At 30.0% G+C, this 22136-nt stretch overlaps 2 protein-coding genes across 2 annotated transcripts; both read right to left on the bottom strand.

Annotated features, from left to right (window-relative positions):
* Window positions 1-3562: 3562 nt before the first annotated feature.
* Window positions 3563-6372, bottom strand: LOC114165768 (transcription factor bHLH18-like). The gene is made up of 4 exons (XM_028050338.1): window positions 6271-6372; window positions 5773-6177; window positions 4029-4376; window positions 3563-3707 (listed from the first exon to the last, which is right to left on the bottom strand). The coding sequence occupies exons 1-4, from the start codon at window positions 6304-6306 to the stop codon at window positions 3624-3626; spliced, it is 873 nt and encodes a 290-aa protein (XP_027906139.1). The 5' UTR covers window positions 6307-6372; the 3' UTR covers window positions 3563-3623.
* An 11605-nt stretch (window positions 6373-17977) lies between these two features.
* Window positions 17978-20157, bottom strand: LOC114166929 (transcription factor bHLH25-like). The gene is made up of 4 exons (XM_028051816.1): window positions 20122-20157; window positions 19880-20021; window positions 19626-19792; window positions 17978-18067 (listed from the first exon to the last, which is right to left on the bottom strand). Exons 1-4 carry the CDS (start codon window positions 20155-20157, stop codon window positions 17978-17980), a joined length of 435 nt encoding a protein of 144 aa, XP_027907617.1.
* Between the last annotated feature and the right edge of the window lie 1979 nt (window positions 20158-22136).

The raw sequence follows: 22136 nt of genomic DNA, 5'->3' as shown, positions 1-22136 counted from the left end.
AATAATACACAGATGAGTTGCTCCCTATTCTCTCATCCTCTATTCTCTATTGTTTCTTCTCTATTATCTATTATTCTCTCTTCTCTGTTATTCGCTTTATTTCATAACAGTAATTTAGTTTTTATATATTTAGTTACGTGATTCATTTTGATTTTTATATTTATTTGTTATTTAATTGAGTTCCAATATGTACCTATCTAACCTACACTTATAATATTATTATATTTGTAACAAATTCAAATGACCTAAAAAACTTAGGATTTCAGTGACGTAGAGTCTTTGTAGGCGGGCTTTTCTTTTATTGTGATTTGGAGTTCGGTCACACGTCAATAACCTGGTCAACCACCTTAGAGAATACTCTACCAAATCTAGTCAGAATATTTTGCGCTCGTTGAGGCGGTAAAACTTTATCTTGCCTCCACATTTTATATGATCTTTACGCGATGTGATAACTCATTATTGAGATGAGCGATGAAGATAGTCCATTATTGCTGACAATTGTCTCACTCGTACTACCGTGAATATTTATGGTCAAAGTTTTGTAATGTCTTTGAAGAGTGTTATCTTGACACTTTATTTCTATTGTAAATTAATCTCTTATTGAAATATATCATTTTATTCAAAATTTGTGAAAAGAAGTGTCAAAACATTTTTTCCCTTTGCTTTGATAACACAAATTCCTATAAGTGCTGCAAGTTCTAATGGTGGTCACACTAAAAAAAAGTGAGTCTAGACACACTCTGGTTCAAAGGATGGAGTAAAATAGTTTTGCAAGGACGAAATAAGTATAGAGTTTAGTTTAGAGATAAAACACAATAGTTTGAGAGAAAAAACATGTAAAAATGATTTATGAAAATGGTTATCCAAAGTTACCATAGAATGATGTATAAAATTGTTATTTTAAAAATTATAGGATACATGTGGTAGTATAAGGACGTGGAAAGCAAAAGCATAAAGAAATTAACATGGGGTGATATTTTTTTATATTAGCAATAAAAACTATATTAATTGTAGAGTACTTGTAGTGTTCTAACCCTTATGCACAAAACACAAAAAGAAAAAACAAAAATACAAAAATATGTAGCCTCTATATGGTAAGTAAGAAACCTAGTGAACCAACCTAAGAAACATACACACATCCAAAACCAACAAAAAACAACATTGAGCATAGGTTCTTCAAACACTATATGTTTTCAAGACAAGACTTTTGTTCAAAGTGATAACTTATGTTGCAATTCTAAAATCCCGGCAAGGAGTATGATAGTTAGACCATGTATTTTTTGAGGATGATCCACTTCTCCATATTGTAGAAAAAAAATGTGAGACTTTATGTCTTTCCTTGATGTGGACTCTTTGTATTTTCCTTATGGCGTCATTCAAAATGCCTTTGGAGATGTCATAAGAAGTTTCCAAAGCTAGGATTGTAAGAAGAGGAGCTTCTGCAAGACCAAAAAACAAATTTGGACTATGCATCCAAGAATGGTTAGTACATAGATATGGTATTTTAAACTCCCTAGACTAATGAAAATATTGTAAGATTTTGTATTAGGATTGCTACTTTCCACCTTACCCTACTATCCATCCAAGTTTTATACACATAGTGTATGATTATTTAGTTTCCCTTTCCATTACATGCGCTCTAGCTAGACCAAGCCACCACAATGCTTTCAAATCCGTGTATACGTAGACCCACAAGATTAATTAAAGACCTACAGAGATTTTATGCATGTAATAAAGCACAAACACCAGTCTGAGTGAATGAAACTTGCTTTAGGAACTTTATTAGTAATCCAAGTCCATGCCTTAACTTGAGTTAAATTAAGATCTCCTTAACATATTTCACTTTACTTCTAAAGATAGTGTTATTCGTATGTATCCCAATAGACCATACTATAGCAACTCACGTACATTTGCATATTGTATTACCCTTTCTACCTAACCTTGTGAGACTATATTGATGAAAGTGATAACTAAAAAAATAAGTGTTGTATTGTTTCTTCAACACTCCCTCACATAACACATACATCCCTTATCACATTCACCCATCTCTTGATTAAATTATCACGCGTTGCAACTTTGTTTATCATTACTTTCCATGCAAAGTGTAATGTAGATGGTAAGGCTTTAATTTTCCACAGTTGACCATATAAGTCTGCATCTTCATCTATATTTCTGTTTCTAATAATGGTGTACACTGATTTAACTAAGTAAACTCATTTGTCTTTGTTGTTCTTATCTAAAGTTCATTCGCGCAACTCAGATAACAATTATTTACTTGAGATTTCTCTCATTCAAACCATTATCTTCACCATTGTAGTTTCCATTCCCAAGAATCACCATTCTAGAACCAATCTCCCCAAAGGTAGCCTCTTTATTAATAAAATGACATACATTCTTGGAAACTTTTCTAGTAATGAACCCTCACCTATCCAATTATCTTTCCAAAACAAAATTTTATTTCCTTTTCTCTTACTCCAAGAGATATTATCAATCCAGTTTTCGATTTTACCTTTTCCATATACTTTTCTCAAATCTCTCCACCACCAAAATTCACATTTATTTTCCATATTATTATTTAGGCTTCTCCAATCCCCCATACTTTGATTCTAAAATATCTTTTTAAAGACCGTACTTTTGTTTTTCCAATCTCCACTTATATTTTCTTAATAAGGCTATTTTGAACATTTCTATATCTTGACTCAAAAGAAGAAAGACTTTGGCCAAAATGTATATAACACCCATAACTTGATCAATAACTTAGCTATGGCTCAATTAAATATGTCCAAATTATTTTAAATTAAAACAGTGTAATTTTCACAATCGTGATCGTTTTTATCAATAAAATACCCTTTATGTGTCGATGACTAAAGTTGAAATCTTTAGAATGAATATACGTTTAAGATGAATTGTGATGGAACTATGTAGCACATAAAATCATGATTGAAGTTTTTTTTTTTCTTTACATGTTGAGATCTTTTATCCAAATATATCACTAAAATTGCGAATTTTTAAATATTGCAGCAAAAAAGAAGAAGACCCATATTGTAAATCAAGAGTTCAAATTGAACAATATTACAATAGTTTTATGTATCACAATACCATTCAATGATATTTACACACGAATAATTTTAGATTCTATTGATAAAGTAATATTAACAAAAAAGAGTTATTTTATTTTTATTATTTAATAAGATGAATATTTTGCAAATTACGTTAAAAAATATAGTCTTTCATAAGAGGCCAATGAACTAACTTTATATACTTAACTTTTAATCATAATCCAACTCAATAGTAAAAAAAATATGTCAATTCGTATAACTAATTAATTTTAAAAAAATATATAGCTATTTATTGAAAATATTTTCTATAATTATTTTTTTTCTAATAAATCATAAAATAAAAAACTATCAACTAACATGCATTTTATACATTTAAATTGATTTCAATATTTAAATAAATTTGTGTAATATAAGCATATTTGCTTGAAACAAACATATTTATAACATATAAATAGACAATACGTTGCATACTAACTCATGAATGAGTAGATAGTATATGCCTTGATAATACAAAGAAGTTTGCATGGACATGAAGGTAAGTTTTTTAACTTCTAGAAATACACATTAATTTTGCAACTTATACAATTTCAATAAATCCTCATATAAACTTTTCACTAGTTCATCTATTGCCATGCTGCACTGTTCCACCTGCACAATACATTACAACACTTGATTACAAACATGGGAATGTTTACAAAGAAAATTTTTTATAAACATTTCTATGAAAGGAAAAATAGTAAAAAAATGGCATCAACTCTTCCATAAATTAATTGATGTAAGAGCTACTTTACATGAGTTTTTTGATAAATGAGAAATTTCCATAAGCATTTTAGAAAAAAAAAGAAGAAAAGAATGAAATGAGTTTTATCTTTAACTTGTGCAGAAACTAATATATATATATATATATATATATATATATATATATATATATATATATATATATATATATATATATATTTCAGATTGTACCTTGCAAATGATAGAAATGTTCAGAATAGAACTCCCCAGTGGCAAAACACTGCTACAAACCATGGAGAGATTGTGAGATGCAAGCTTGGACAATAGCTCTGATACAATTTGTTCTCGTTTCTCACAAATAACAGAGATTCTTACATCTTTACCTGAAACACTTGAATCAATTTTGAGAAAGGTAGAATCTAAATCGTTTGAGTTCTCTGAAATGTTAACATTGGTGTTGTTGTTTTTGCAGTACTTTATAGATCCTCTCTTATTGTTTACTTCCTGCAAATCTTTTATACGATTCTGTAGATACTTCACATAATCAATGGTTTTGCTAATAATAGATAACTTGTCCATCTGCACATAGAAATATTTTGTTTTTAAGCTACCATTCCAACCAAATTACACATGTTTCACATAATTTGAATAATGCTTGCTATATTAAATCGCTACAAGGGAAAATCTCTTGTTACGGATAAATTTTAGGGATAAAAAGTAATTAGTTATTATAGTGACCAATTTAGATAACAATTTATAAATTAAAAATTAAATGTAACTCAAATAGTTTCTAAAATTGATCACTAGAGTGAGTTGGTCTCTAAATTAGTCATTAACATTAGCTATAAAAAAAAAAAACTAGTTTCTGAATTTGCTCTATTAATGACAAATTTAGATAGAAATTCATTGACAAAATTTTTGGGTAGCTAAAACCTTGGTGGATAATGTTAGTGACTAATTTAGAGGCCAATTCATTATAGTGACCAATTTAGAAACTATTTTAGTTACCAATAATTTAGTTTATAAATTGGTATCTAAATTGGTCACTAACAATAGATTTTCTTGTAGTGAATGATATATTCTATACTTGATCAGGGCCAACTCGACCAAATTAGACCGGAGCCAACTCGATTAAAATTTGGTTGAAGCCGAGTACGGTCAAATTTGATCTGGACCAACTTGACCTAATTCAGTCGGGGCCTACTCAGTCGAAATTCAATCAAGGCTGACTCGATCAAATTTGGTCAAACTTGACCGAGTTGATCTTAACCAAAATTCAACCAAGTCGGGCTCATCCAAAATTGGGCTACATTCGACCAAGTTAACCTCGAATGAAATTCAGCCAAATTCGACAAAGTCGTACTCGACAAAAAATTGGCCTAATGCGACCGAAGTTGGACTTGTCCAAACTCTATCGAGTAAGACATGTCCGAAATTTGGCTGAGTTGACTTCGGCTGAGTTTTGGTCGAATTCGGTAGAGTCAACCTTGGTCGAATTCGACCGAAACGACCTTGATCAAAATTTTGGCCAAATTTGACCTAGTCAGCCCGAAGAGAAATTTAGACAAATTTGGCTAAGACGATCCCGTCTAAAATTCTACCAAATTTGGTCAAGTTGTCTCTGTAAAAAATTTAAAAAATTTGTTCAAGTCAGCACTAGTCGAAATTTGGCCGGATTTGACCGAATTAACCCCGACCAAAATTCAGGCCAGACGACACCGTTCAATATTCAGCCGAACTGACCCCAACCAAAAATTGGAAAAACTTAACTTACATATATCTGAAAGAATACCTAACATGCTTCAATTGATGCAAACTAAAACTTAACTTGTGTAACATATCGCTATTTTGTAAACCCTAAGATAATAAATGCTTACAAACTCATTTTGTTGATATGCATCAAAGATGAAGAAATAGAAAATACAACACTAAAGCTATGAGTTGAAGAAAAAAGAAGGGTAAGAATTGAAGTGACCTTTTTCAAACCAGGAAGCATGGCGGAAAGTTCTATCAACAAAGTACTGATTTTCTCTCTCCTCTTCCTCTCAACCATTATGTGTTTTGACGTCTGAGAAATGCTTCTTCTCTTCTCAGGCTTTGCATGAAATGATTCATCAGGAACATTTGACACCACAGTGGAGTCCTCAAAAGAGAGAGTGCAAGGTGTAATAACCATTTGGTTCTTCTCCGAATTAGAATTCGCATGTTGTGTGTTCCTTTCCAAACATGAACCATTACCCATGTTGTTGTTGTTGCTGCTGCTGCTGTTAGCAAAATATGAATCATAATAAGGCACTGAACTCTCTATCTTCATCAATTCTTCCTCAAGAGAGTTCATGTTGTGTTCATTGAATAAATGCAACTCATCATCATCCATTTCCTGCAAAAAGGAGAATCATTTTCATAAGAACCAAAATGATATAATACATGATGCATGGTTGCATGATTCTGATGTAATGGATGTATTACTTACCAAATCAGAAAACCATTTTTCCCATGATTCATCCATTGTTTATCCCACATATAGTTTGATTTTTGTGTCAACTAATGATATTGTGAAAAGGAAGAAGAGAAAATCATTATTATTTTGATAGACCCTTTCAACGTTGTACCAACCATATATAGATAAAAGACAGGTGTCACCAAAACACAACTCCAAAACATGTGGATAGTATAAAATGGTCCTACAATGATAATAATTAGTTAGATTACAAAGAGATATATACTAGAATTTTTTATTATTTTAAGTCTTAAAATATATTTTGAAGTTATAAAAAGTTAAAGTATGAATAAAACAAAATTAAAAATGTAAATTTTATCAAAGTCTTGCATTACGACAAAAAAAAATTATTCTTTTAAATGATTTTGTATGTTGGACTAGACAAAGTAAAATAATAAGATGAATTTTATATTAGAAATAAATAAACCATAAAAGGAAACTTTTCTAATATATTTGTTTGGATGTTTGGGCCTGTTTTCTAAAAGGAGTAATATGTCGGTAAAAGAATAAATGAAAAACTAAAATGTAAATAGACACGTTTAATTGAAGAAAAAAATGCAATAAAAAATAATTTAAATAAAAACCGAAACTAACAATAGTAAAGAGGTCAACATAGTAGGTCGCCCAAAAGAATAAACGAAGAAGTGAAATGTAAATAGATACGTTTATTTGAAGAAAAAGTAAAGTAAAAAATAAAAATTGACTATAATAATCATATTATGAGTGTTAAAGAGTACATGCATAACCTATTTTATACATATAGCTGCAAAATATATTGTCACACATATATCATAAATAACATATATATTATAACAAAATTAATTATATAAACATTGATTGTGAGATTACTACTGACTTATTTTTAGAATGTATTTATAATGACTTAGAAGATAGTTAAGAGCAGTAGTGGTTTTTAAAAGATATACTCATGATTACAAGTATGGTTTTTTATTAATGGAGTTTCATTTTATAAGACTTATCATTTTTCTAAAATATTTTCAAAATCTTTTTTTGTCTTCTCTCTAGATCTCTGATTCCATCCTTCATCTATTTGAAGATCAAAGATGGGTAGGAGTCCTGACTTTGAGTACTACAATTATTTGAATAAAGTAAGTTCATCTTTGTTTTTCTTTTGAGTTTTTTTTAGTAAATCTGATGCACGTGGCGGTTATTAACTTGCATGTGTTATCCAAGGGTTCAAAATAAATATTTGTTCGGTTAGTTAGTGTGTGATTAGATCTTTTATCTGAGTTTTCTATGTGAAAATATTACATCATACTTAAGTAGAAGTCTTTAGGGGCATATAACGTTATTTTTAGGCATAACAAATATAGTATGTTCTCCTGGTGAGAGATATTACATTAGTTATGACTACAATGTTATATTACATGTCTTCTTGAGCGACATATAACATCGGTTCTAGGCATAACCGATGTAGTATCTCTCATAAGGAGGCTATATTACATTGATTTATGGTATAATTGATGTAATATGTGACAAACTTTTGTGCAAATAATTGTCATTTCACAATGGTTTATAGTTTTAACCAATGTAATAAGGATGTATTGTACATGGATTGTTAATCATTGTAATATGTTGTACACTTTCTACATCGACAATTTAATCAATATAATAGGTCAAAAATAACCATTGTAAAATGTAATTTTTGTATTAGTGTGATTTAGGTAAGGAAAGCTAGTAAATTATAATATAGCTAATTGGTTATATCTTGTTGTGATGAAGCATGGTTTGATTAATAGTATAATGATTGAAATGGTATATTGAGATAGATAGAACTATTGAACGTGAAATTATTGTTTTGAATGATATAAAATTGGTGTATAATTTGAAATTATGGGTTTGGTATGTGAATGGGACCAAGGGGTATCATTTGTGGTGTTTTTGAACAAAGAATTGGCCTTTGAAACGTGGACAATGGATAAAACGGTTCAAATGGAACCCTTGATTGCTTGATATATCAAATTTGTATATGCAGATTATGTAAATTTGTTGGTCGAGTATAAGGGTCATTAGCCGAAAGTGTAATTTATGAAATGTAGAGAGCATGAATGACCTCATCCATTAGGCAAGATACGACTGGTTAGGCGAGTTTACAAAATATACTCACAATGTCCTTATTCATCGAGTGAGTGAGACACTTATTGGATGAACTTAGGTCAACCATGGTCGTTAGGCGAGCTTGAGATTCACTAGGCGCATTTTTGAGGAATTTGCTCACAATACTCATTTGATGGGTGAGCCATGGCATCACTGAGAAAAAGGTTATTTCAAAAACATAATGCTCTAGTGGTGTGATTTCGGTGGACGAGTTGTACTGTTTGTTGAATGAGCTCCCTTAAAGAAGAGTCTCGTTTGGTGAGAGTGGGACATTAAGTGAAGGTAACAAGTTTAAGACTTACAACTTCAATTTCATTATTTTTAATTTTGATTTTGTGATAATGTTTGGGAGGAAATGCATGATGAATGAATTGTTACTTGAATGAATAAGGGAATAATGACTTTTAGGGAGGAAGTACTATACTGAGTTGGGTTTATGGTGTATTGAATGATGATTTGATGATATTATTCTAACTCTTTAGTATCTTACTCACGATGAAGATTTATATTTGTGAGAATCGAGAGAGGTCCTTCAATCTAGTGCTTCGGTATGAAAAATGATCGAACTACACAAGTATAATGAATTTACCATGTCATACTGGAGGGAGACTTTAGTCCTAGTTGTTTATTGCTTTGTGGAGTGGGCTAAATAGGGGTGTAAGATAGTATGACAAGTACATAATCTCTAACTGTACTCAATACATGTATCTTTTAAGAGGAGATTCAAATGTCTAAGTCTTGAAAGTGGTGAAGGCAGAGTATGTAGGGTTGTGGTTATATTAGATGCCAATGAAGACGTGTTGTGTAGACATTTGATTCTTTGTTAAATCAGTTGAATGGTAATGATGAAAAGAATTGCCTCCGTAATGAGATGATCTACATATCTATATTAATTTATTATAATTGCAATAGCTTACTTTGTTGTCTATTGTTTTGTAGTTCGTCTATCTGTTATGAGGGGAGGATGATATAGGTAGGAGTCATGGACAACAATGAGACTACTTAAATAATGTGTAGGAAGAGTGGGATGCATATGTGTATTTTTTTTTTTTGTATGTTATATGTTTCCTCTTCTTTTGATATTTTTTTTTATATTTTGTAAAATTTAGTCATAATTATAATAAATTATATTATGTAGCTATTGATAATTGAAACTATCATATTTTTATTTTATTTATTTTTATGTTTTATTGTTATTTTATTTGATATTTCAGGTTTTATTCAATAAAATGTGAAAAGATAAATGCGTGAATTATATTTTGCAAATAAGTGAAAATATTATAGATTTAGGAAGATTATCAACAAAATAAAATAGACTATTGAATAGTCAAAGATGATCAAAAGTGGAAGATATCCATAAAGTTTGTTACTCAAATTATAAGTCAGAATAATTGAAGAATAATTCAAAAATATGAAATCTCCAAAGATTAAAAGTATATATATATATATATATATATATATATATATACATACACCAGGGATTATCTGTTACAACTAATTCAAGTACCAAATCAAGGCCACGGTAGTGACTTGGTTCACTTAGCTTCTACTACAGGATAATTGTACACTTGTTAGGTCTATAGAGGGAGAGGTTCACTGGGGAGATACAATACCAATGAAACCTGAGCCCAATCACATGAGGGATTGACACAACTTTCAACCTAAAACCTTAAAATAATGAGTTTATGGGTATTTATCCTATATAGTGTTTAACTTTCTTATTTTTACTCGATGTGAGACTTAAACTCACACTTGAAATTCTAACAATTAGATGCTTAAGCAAAGGTTGATCGCTGAAGTGTTGGTAAAACAATAAGTGTGATGTTGCTTAAATTTGTTGCAAATGGTCCAAAAGGCATGACACTCGAACGTTAAGAACGATTAAGCAATGCATGCTCAAGTTTGATAATTATACTTTATTTTGTCATGATATAATCGTGACTAAATTCAAGCTCATTAACATTTATATAGTTGTTTGTACAATAATATACTTCCATTTTATTTTAGATTAGTTCTTGCTTACATGTTAACTACGATGATCCAATGAGATATTAGTAAATTATATTACAAATTTTTTATTAATAATAAAACATTAATTTTGTGAAATAGGTTTTATATACACAACCAATCACATGTTAAAATTACGTAACGTGTAAAGGAGTGGAAATTTGGAATTATGCAATGGGTCTTAGTCATCAAGTACGACTTTTTGTTTTAGTTGTCTCGTTTTCTTTCCTACAATTATTGTACAATTAAAGCACGTTCAGAGCTACCAGAAAAGTTTCATGAACTAATAAAATGAGTTTTTTCTTTTTTTTCTCCTAAAAGATTGCAAAGGTTATATTATAATTGTTAATAATTTATGGATCATGAACTTAGTTTTCGGAAACAGGTGGTGGTGGTTGTGGTGGGCAATGTTTACAGAGTTTCATGACTGGTAGATGAGAGACATGGAGGCCAGAGAGTTTCACACGTTTAAGATAATTGTGAAAGTTTTAAGGGTTAAATACTTTTTTCCTAATTTTCGTAAATTTTATTCCGTTTCCTCTTTATTTTTCAAAATATTTAAAATATCCTAATTTTTATAATTTGTTGTTAATATGGTCTTTTCTAGACATAGGGAGAGATAAATACTAACTCTCACATGTCACTATGTGATTTTTTAATTTTTTTTTGAATTTGAAAATTGTTGTCCGTGTTGTCATAAGTGGCAATATCTCGTGGATTATATTTAATTTTGTCTTAATTTTTATTAATTTTATTCAATTTAGTCTCAATTTTTGTTAATTTTGTTTAATTCGGTTCCAATTTTGCTCTTCTCTAAATTGACCAAATTTAATTTTTATATAAATGTTCTACTGAAATTTTTATTTTTATTAAAATTTAAATTTACACTAAAAAATTTCCTTATCATTTAAAAAATAATAAAAAAAGTTTCTTCTAATTTTAAAAATAATAAAGAACTTTCCTTCTAATTTGAAAATAATTAAGAATTTTTCTTATCATTTCAAAAATAATGAAAAATTTTCTTCTAATTTTAAAAATAAAGAATTTTTTTTTCTCTAATCTTAAACTAACTTTAACCATATTTTTTAAACTAACGGTGACCTGAAAAGTTAAAAAAAAAAATTATTTAAGATAAACTCTTTATTACTTTTTAATTATATTTTTTATTTGATATAGAATATTTTCTATGGGTAAAAATTAGATTTTATAATGATTAATTATGACGAATATAATTCACCCACACGATGACAAAATTATAAATATTACGAGTCTTTCCAGGTTGATTATCACATAATAACTTAAAGAGTTGAAGATTTGATAATAAGATAATAGTATAAAAGTTGAGATAATCTAATTACTTTATTTAATTTTTCTCTTATTAAAAAGAAAGCTATAAGTTGAAGAAAAAAGAGGAATAAGTAATTGAAGTGACCTTATAAGTTGTTAATAGATTTATATTTAACAAATTTTTGAAATTATATTACAAGTTCTCTATCTAATAATTGATTGTTACAAGATTTAATCAATTAAAAAATTTTCTCATCAATTACGAAATCAAATTAACTGATTATTTTAATTAGAAAGTTTCTTATTTCATTTTTAAAACCTTTCAAAAACAAATTAATCGATTATTAAAACATTTAAAGTCCATTTCAAACTCAATTTTAACTTTCAGAAAATGTTTTAATTTATTACCGTAAAGTGGACGTTGAATTAAAAAGTCATAATGAATATCATGTGAGAAGAAATCAAATTTATACCTATTGTGTTTCGGTGTCCATATTTCTATTTTTAATTTTACCCTTTAATAAATAATTATTTTTTTAAAATTAAAATTCTTTCACTACTTTTACCTCTTAACTTATTGTTTTGTTGGATTTAACTGTTTCATTTATTTAATTTTTCTTTTAAATTAATCATTTTTAAAATAAAATAAGTATTTTTAATAAAAAAATTATTTACAAAATAAATAAAAAATATTTATAATAAAATTTATTTATATTTATTTTTAAAATTAAAAAAAAATACCCATTCACGTAATTCATATATTTTCTCTAATATAAATAAAGAAAGTTAGACTTTAATGCTAAAAACTTCAACGTCAAAATGTCCAAACATTACACAACATTTTTTTTTCATGTGTGTCTTTAAACCTCTTCTTCGAAAGGTGAGCTAGTGACATCGACCAGGGGAGGGTGTAGTGCAGAAAAATTAGAAAAATGATATTTTCACATTCACTTTTTGACAACTTCTCTCACAATCTTTTAGTTCTTGAAAGTGCATTTTATTTTTTATTTTTTTGAATTTCCATGTTGATTCAGGGAAACAGAAAAGTTTCAAAGAAATGCTTCTTTGAAAGAAAGCAAAAGGATTACATGAATTCATTCTCCTAACTATATGTTTATTAAAGAGTTAATAAGTGCAAATCCTGGTTATACAATTTGAACATAAGTAGTCCAATGTAAGAAAATTTGGTCAAGGAGCATGTGGACCTATTAGGTTCATGAGTATAGGATACAATATAATTTTTTTAGTATTTGAACTTCCATTAACTTCATTGTTATATTTGAATTGATTTGATGCAAAAAGTTTACTAAGGAACGCCCTTACAGGGCTTTACAATAACTTAGCTAAAAATTGCTTTACAATGCCGATGGGTCGATAGGCCGACCGAGGCTCCCTACGGGACCCAAACCAAACCTGTTCGATCAAAGGGCGAGGTTTCCCGAAAGTCCCGTTCGAACAGCACGGTCCCAAGCGGTCAAATGAAACCTCGATAGGGTATAAGTGACACGCGCTGTCAAAACGAACACCCCTACAGGGCTTTACAATAACTTAGCTAAATAGCTTTTCAATGTCGATGGGCCGATGGGCCGATAGGCCGACCGAGGCTCCCTACGGGACCCGAACCAAGCCTGTTCGATCAAGAGGTGAGCTTTCTCGAAAGCCCCGTTCAAACAGCATCAACCCAAGCGGTCAAACGAAACCCCGATAGGGTATAAGTGACACGCACTGTCAAAAGGAATGCCCCTACAAGGCTTTACAATAACTTAGCTAAAAATTGCTTTCCAATGCCGATCGACCGACCGAAGCAGTCAAACGAAACCCCGATAGGGTATAAGTGACACGCGTTGTCAAAAGGAACGCCCTTATAGGGCTTTACAATAACTAAGCTAAAAATAGCTTTTCAATGATGGCCGACCGACCGAGGCTCCTTATGGGACTCGAACCTAGCTTGTTCGATCAAAGGGTGAGCTTTCTCGAAAGTCCCATTTGAACAGCACCGACCCAAGCGGTCAAACGAAAGCCCGATAGGGTATAAATGACACGTGCTGTCAAAACGAATGCCCCTACGCGAGCTGATTAAAAAATAAATAACCAAAGTCAGGCAAACAAGTAAGCTGATCGTCATCAACAAAGAATCCTATCATTTCACTGTGCCTCGGTCGGGCTTTTTGATAAACCATTTTCGCTTCATCTCTAACATTGCCCAAGGCTTGGGGGACTTGTGTACAGTATGGCCTACCGCCAGACCATCGGTCAGGCGGACCAAGGACCATCAGTCAGGCGGACCAAGGACCATCGGTCAGGCGGATCCTCATTTATGAAGACAACCGACAGGATGCACGACCCATCGGTCGGGCGGCCACACCAAAACCTGGATCAATAATCAGATTTAAAACACAATTGGGCCATGATTAAGAAACCCTAATCACAGGCCCAAACCAAAAACTATAAATAGAAGCCCAAGGTAAGTTGGTAAGCATCTCCAACTCGCATTTCATTACAGCATTTACTACTACCTACCGATCGGTCTTAAACTGACTTAAGGATTGGAGCCTTTTAGACAGGTACCCCGATCGCCCGACCAGCCGAACAGGAGGAGAGAAGACATTGAGCAAGAGAAAGAACTGTATAAGCTCGCTAAGGAGGACGTCAGAAAAGAGGAGAAAAAAGGTAATTTAAGTATTGATTGTAGGTGCTTGGTCCCTACACCCGAAACATGTTTGTAGTTATTAACTCTTAAGTAAGCACATAATACTAACAGTGAATTAAATAAAGGAATATGAAAGCCTAAACCTTTCACTGACTGAGTTCTCTAACTTTTGCACTGATGGATTGTGTTTCCGTTTACCAATCATTTCAAGGAAAAGTAATGAAGTTAGATATACACACTTCATGCAAACACCAAAAACACAATGCGATCAGAAAACATGTTCTCTATACTCAATGTTATAATGTGATATAAGAAGAATCCACAAAAAGGCAAAAAACTAATAAAATAAGATAATAAAAATAAAACCCTAACAAAAATACGAAGACAGAAAATTAACCTTAACCTCAATTTCAAACAAAAACCTATCTTCGTCTTTACCTTTTACAAAAAATAAAATCACAACCAATACACAAAATAAAATTATACTTTGCCACCACACACCTTTCCAACAAGCGACCCCGATTAGATTCCACCACAAACATGACAACCACCAACTCACGCCACTACAAACACCACAAAAATCCCTCCTTTCCGCACCAATAGATACAAAGGCGGTCCCGTCGGAGCTTTCGTCCAATGGGATAACCCACACACTTGCAACGACTAAATGCTTCGAAGAAGAATAGGGATATGAAGAAGAAGACAGGTTTTTAGAACAACACGAGGTTAAATATAAAGAAATATGGTTAAAGACAACAACGAAGGTGCCCAGTTCAACAAGGTGCTCTCACTCACATTTTGCCTTTCTACCTACTGCTTTCTTTCAAAGTATCATTTCTTTCAAACCCCTTCTGTCTCCCTTGCCAACGTGGAATATAAAAAATATTGAAAATAAAATACATATTAAGTTGTCTCGTCACGTCATATTGTAAGAGAATTTGTTAAAAAGTGGATGTTATAGTATCATTTTCCAAAGAATTAATGTTGAAGATTAAGTTGTACAACAAGGGTATTTTACTCCTTTTGCTATTCTTATGGGGACTAGAAGTCTAAATTCTCTTACCCCCGAGTATCTTAACCCAAAGGAAGACTTTGGGCTAAATGTATTTAACACCCCAAACTTACTAGTAACCCAGCTACCAATGACTCAATCAAATACCTGCAAAATGATCTTAATTTATAATTGATAATGGCAAGTGAGTAACGTATAATATAGTTTAGATCATGTTCATATAAGTAATATTACTAAAAGAGTTATTTTATTTTTACTATTGAGCAAGATGAAAATTTTGCAAATTACATTAAGAAATCTAGTCCATCAAAAGGGAATAATGAACTACCTTTATATATTTCATTTTTAATCATGATCTAGCTCAATACAAAAGAAAGTTGTCAATTCGTATTATTAATCAATTTTAATAAAAAAAAATATAGCTATTTATTGGAAATATTTTGTATAATTAATTTTTTCCAATAAATCATACAAAAATAATTATTTATTAACATGCATTTTACACATTTATAAATTGGTTTCAATATTTAAATAAATGTGTGTAATAAGAACTAACATAGACAATATGTTGCACACTAATTAACTCATGAATGAGTAAATAACACAGAAGTTTACACGGACATTAAGGTAAGTTTCTTAACTTTTAGAAAAACTACCAAATACACATCAATATAAGTAATTGTGTTACACTAACACAAAATTAACACTTCTTTAACTGTTATTGCAAGTTATAGAATTTCAATAAATCCTCGTATAATTTTTTCACTAGGTCATCTATTCCCATGCTGAAATGTTCCACCTGCACAATATATAGCAATACTTGATGTAAGAGCTAATTTATAAATGTTATTTTTACATGAGATTATGCAGGAAATTTTTTCCATAAGCATTTAAAAAAAGAAGAAGAAGAAATGAAGAGTTTTTCCAAATAATCAAATTAGCTTATATGTGGGATAATTTTGTAAAAACACTTATATATTTTTTTCTTAAATTCATGTTTAAGATAATTTTAGTTTGAAGAGAAACTCATTTTTTGACTTGTTTCTTTAGAAATATACCTATTATTAACCTTTTCGAAATTTACACTACTAAAAATTTCATATTTCCTGTCAATTTTGTTTTGAATTTATTTTTTTGTAGAAAATACTTATAAATTTTATTATGAAAAAAAATTGCAGAAAATTACTGCCAATTTTTTTGCAAAATATTTTGTATAAAACACTTTTCACAACAAATTTTGTAGAAAATACTTGCGAATTCTATAATTTTGTAGAAAATAATTACCCACGAAGGAATTACCTGTCAAATAAAATTCTTAGAAAAAATAGCAAGAAAAAGTTTTTTCTTGTAAATTTTTTTAACAAATTTACAAGAAAATTTTCATGTAATATGAGAATTTTTAGTAGTGTTAGTTTTCACTTCATACATATATTAACTTTAATTTATGAAAGATATTTAGTGAAATATTTATGGAGAATTTTCCTCTAAACAAATCCTAGTTAATGATATTTTTCCTTTTACATGGATGATATTTGATATTACCTTGCAAATGACAGAAATGTTTAGAGCAGAACTTCCAAATGGCAGAACACTGCTGCAAACTATGGAGACATGGTGAGATTCAAGCTTCGAAAATAGGTTTGTTACAATGTGTTCTCGTCTGTCACAAATAACTCTGATTCTTACATCTTTACCTGAAACACTTGCATCAACTTTGGGAAAATTTTCTGAAATATTAACATTGGATCTGTTGTTTTTGCAGCACTTTACAGATTCTGTCTTACTCTTTTGTTCTTGCAAATCTTTTACACGATTCTGTAAATGTTTCACATAATCGATGGTTTTGCCAATGATAGATATCTTGTCCAACTGCACATATACAAATATTTTACTTTTAAGCTACCATACCAACCGAGCATAATGTTTCACATAATTTGAATACTTGATTTACTTAATTGTCAATAAAAGAATATTTTGATTCCTTTTTTATTGTATAATTAACTTTATTCTTCCTTACTTTTTTTATTGTCCTTTTCCTCATAGTATATTATTAATTCTACTTATGTAAACTCGTCTTGCCTATCATATCAGATTGACTTCTTGTTTTTGTTTGACTCCTTTTCTACCATTGCTCTGAATTTATTAAATACCACAAAAATCTCATATTTTTCTATCAAAAAACACACCCTTATTTTCCATGAAAAATCATTCCCAAAAGAAATGAAATATCTTTTACCACTAAATGATTCAAGGGTAACTAGTCAACAGGTCAGTATGAATTGTTACTTTGCACGATACTCGAAACTTTTCCTACACATTCTTCGCGAAACTTATTTTGGAATTCTATACTCGGTAATCCATGCAACATCTTTACCTCATGCTCTACATAAAGTTTCAAGTATGTTTTTTGAATGATCTTCAAATCCAAGTTGTACATACGATTTTTCTTTATTTCAATTTGGGGATCAACCATTCGAGCTTATATTTAAAGTACAATAATACTTGGTCTTTCATGAGTGTTGAGTAATCTTTCTCTATGAGTTGTTTTATGCTCAACATATACTCTTGAGATCAAGTACATTGCACACATATCAAATTTGTCCAACTCAACCATCCTTTTGCAAGTACAAAATTGTGTCTCGACCGTTTGCTACAGCCTTTGAAGCATCTCCAAATGACACATATCTTGATCCAACCTTTGATAGGTCTTTAAATAGATGCTCGTCTCTACACATATGATTGCTTGTGTGCGTGTTAAGATACTACATTGAGTTGATATACACTCGAGTTTTCCATATGGTTGTGATTGATACCCAAACTTTGTGTCATCATCAATAAAGCTTCTTTGGCTTCAATATCTTCTATGAGTAAATTGGTTGTATCTTCCTTTCTATTCTCGGCTCGACACCCTTTAGCATAATGATCAACCTTACCACAACGTAACATTTATCCTAGTTACACTCCTTTGCATAGTGATCATATTTATGACAGTTGTAGCACTCAACATTTGAATGGCTCAGTGGTTGACATCCTCTCCACTGACCTCTTACTCTTCCATACCAATTTTGCTGACTTGATTTGTTCTTTCTTCTTAGTGAATTCATCTTGACCACGACCTCTACATCCACGACTATTTTTTCTACCTTCTCAACCTCTTCCTTTACCTTGAGTTTTGTTAGTATAAAACACTTTATCTTCTTTAATTTCTTGTTCCATTACTACCATTTCATCTTTATCTTTTTCTTTCACTATTGGTGTGCCTCACGAGAACCAACAAGCTATTCTACCCTGAGTGTTGATAGACCTTTGACTCTTCAATTTCACATACGACATTCTTAAAGTCATCAGTCACCGACGTAGAGCATATCTCCATTTCAACTAAGTTGATTAAACGTAGTTTCAACACGTGTAATGTACTCGAAAACTCCTTCTAACTCCTTTATCTTCATACTCTTTAACTCACCATGAAGTGTTTGAAGTCATACTAGTTTCACTTGGTCATCTCCCTTGTACACCTTTAGCAAAATATCTCATGTTCCTTTTGAAGTTTCAGTGCTTGATATCTTCTTAGAGTCAGACTCATCAAAAACTTAATGTAACATGTACTAGACTACCTTATACTTCATACGTGTTGCTTTTAATGTATTATTTTTTACTACCGTAAGACCCACAATACTTTTTGGTTTGATGAAACCATCTTCAACCACTTTCCATATCCTGGAAACTGAGAAGAGCCTTCATTTGGAGGCTCTAGTTGTCATAATTGATTACATGTTGGCCATCTCACTTAATCTTTTCAAACATTTTAACACTCAAGCTCTCAATTTTGATGCCAATTTGTAAACAAGTCTTTTCTATTTTCTTATTTTGTCAAAAGTACAATGCTATATTTGTAGGCTGAAATTTGTTCTACAATAATTTGAAGACTTAAAATTCTCTTAATTTTTATTAATAGCTTATAAATGTCCAATTTATTAGTTGATTTGAGATATGTTTTTTACACTATAAATGCATGAATTTGATATATACTTGACTAAATCAAACCCTCTTAGCTTAAAAATACGAAAATGTGGTAGCTTAAAAATCAAACCCTCAGTAGGTTTTTCAAAGGAGAGAGAGAGAGGCTCATAAGGTGACATTCATCTTTTGTTTTGTATATATCACTTATATTATATGAATTGAGATAATCCAATCAAATATTTTTTCTTGTTGAAAAAAAATAAAAATAATATAATTTGAAGGAATAAAAGTGACCTTTTTCAAACCAGGAACCATGGTTGAAAGTTCTACGAACATAGTGCTGAGTTTCTCTCTCCTCTTCTTCTCTGCCATTATGTGCTGTTGCGCCTGAAAATTGCTTCTTCTCTTCTCAGTTTTTGCATGGAACGATTCATCAGCAACATTTGAAACCACAGTGGAGTCTGCAAAAGAGAAAATGCAGGATGAAAATACTTGCTTCTTCTCCGAACTAGAATTCGCATGTTGTGTGTTTGTTTCCAAACACGAACCAGTGCCCATGTTGTTGTTGTCGTTGTTGATAGCAGAATCCGAATCATGAGGCACTGAACTCTCTCCCTTCATCAATTCTTCCTCAAGAGATATCATCATGTCGTGTTCATTGAACACATGAAACTCATCATCACCCATTTCCTGCAAAAAGGAGAATCATTTTCGTAAGAACCAAATGATATAATAACATAGGATGTTTGGTTGCGTGATTGTAATGCAGTGAATGTTGTATATTACTTACCAAATTAGAAAACCATTTTTCCCATGATTCATCCATGGTTTATGCCAATTATAATTTGATTTTGTTTGAACTATTTATGGTTAAAAAAGAGAAAAGCTGCAACCAGGTGCTGATGTGCTAGTGCTACAATAAGTGGCCACCGCAACACAACACCATACATGTGGATAATATGGAATGGTTGTACGATGATAATTAAAAATTAGATTCCAATGACGTATACTACACATCTTTATTGTACAAAATCTTAAAAAGAGTATTGGATTATATGTAATAATAAAATATTATTTTTTAAGTAATAAAAAGTTAAAATGTGAATAAAAAATAATTAAAATGTAATTTCGTAAAAGTCTTGAATTAAAATAAATATTATAAAAAAATTAAAAAATATGTAAATTTATATATATATATATATATATATATATATATATATATATATATATATATATATAAATGAGTAATAACCTCAACTTTACAAATCAGGTTTGTAATGTTTACTTTAAAGTCTACTTTATTAACATAGTATCAGAACGATGAGTTAAAGTTTATTATAACAAGATTTATTGTTCGTTCAATCTATTATGTAATTTTATATTGAAAGATTTATTGTTTATTAGGTCTATCGAGATCTTACATTGACTAAAGATAAAACGAGTTTACCATCAATGTGACTCTAATAATATATATTAGGTTAAAATACATTTTTTGTTCCAATTTTCGTTCAATTTTTTTATTTTAGTCCTAATTTTGTTTTTCATTCAAATAGGTTTCCATTTCGTCGATTTTGTTCAATTTGGTTCTTTTTTACTAACGTCATTTAAATAACTAACGATAATAATACGTGACAGTCAATGTTCATTACGGTTAATTATTTAAACGGCATTATCAAAAAAAGATCAAATTGAATAAAATTGACAAAAATTTAAATTTATTTAAAAGAAACAAAAATTATGACTAAAATAATAAAATTGAACGAAAATTAGGATGGGTTTAGGTTATATAAAATATCACTTTAATAGCTTTCTCCGTTCTCTTTCGTATAATTATTCTTCATTTAAAATGTGACGACTTTATTCATCAAACACCTGCAAAAGTCTTAAAAAATAATAATATTGTTAATATAATTATTTTTTGTTATTATGATTGAAAATATACTCTTTCTTCTTTTCTTTGAGGTTATTGTGATGTTAGGCTCGATGTGGATCGGATTAATAGAGCTAATGTTGTGATAGATAAAATGCTGACCTGATTGATGATTATTAAAATAGACTCTGAAAAAAAAAATTACATTTTTGAGTGTTACTGACTAATCGATTTCAAGAGCTATCAAATTCCGGTGGTTTAGCAGATGTGAGAAGAACTCGTACAAATTCACTTTCTCATTTTTCTGGAAAGCATTGAATCCAATGGAATTAGTTACTCGTCTTTCTATCTCTCTGAACAGTACAACAGTGAAAACAAACACATATTTATCATGTGAAAAAGTGAATGATGATGAAAAAATATTAATTAATCTCATGTTTAAATAAATAGTTGTATTGCTTCTAAAAAATTGAATATATTGAATTTATTTTATTTTAAAATTTAAGTTTTAAATATTTTATTGGATATATAAATAATCTTAATAATATTAACTAGAAAATTTATATTAAAACTAACTTAAAATCTTTAACTTATACTAGCATACATACAGGCGTTACTGTGTGTATGCATTTTTTAAATATATGTGATATTATATTAGTAGGTGATGATAACGTAATGTTATTAAGTTATAATATATAAAATAATATATAATGTAAGAATTAAAAATAAAGTGAAATATATCAGAAAAGATGAGAGAATAACTGTTGATAAATAGAGAAAAAAAGAAGAGCAGAGATAAACGATTTTATAAAAAAGTTTATAAAAGTAACAGTCAATTTTTAAAAATTTTATAAAAAATTATATTTTAAAGGGTAAAATTGGTATTTTGAAATGTATACACAAAAGAGGGAATCCTTTTTATATATTGTTATAGA

The sequence above is a fragment of the Vigna unguiculata genome, chromosome 10 (genome assembly GCF_004118075.2).
Source record: "Vigna unguiculata cultivar IT97K-499-35 chromosome 10, ASM411807v1, whole genome shotgun sequence".
Taxonomy (NCBI): domain Eukaryota; kingdom Viridiplantae; phylum Streptophyta; class Magnoliopsida; order Fabales; family Fabaceae; genus Vigna; species Vigna unguiculata.
This window is presented reverse-complemented; position numbering and strand designations above follow the sequence as displayed.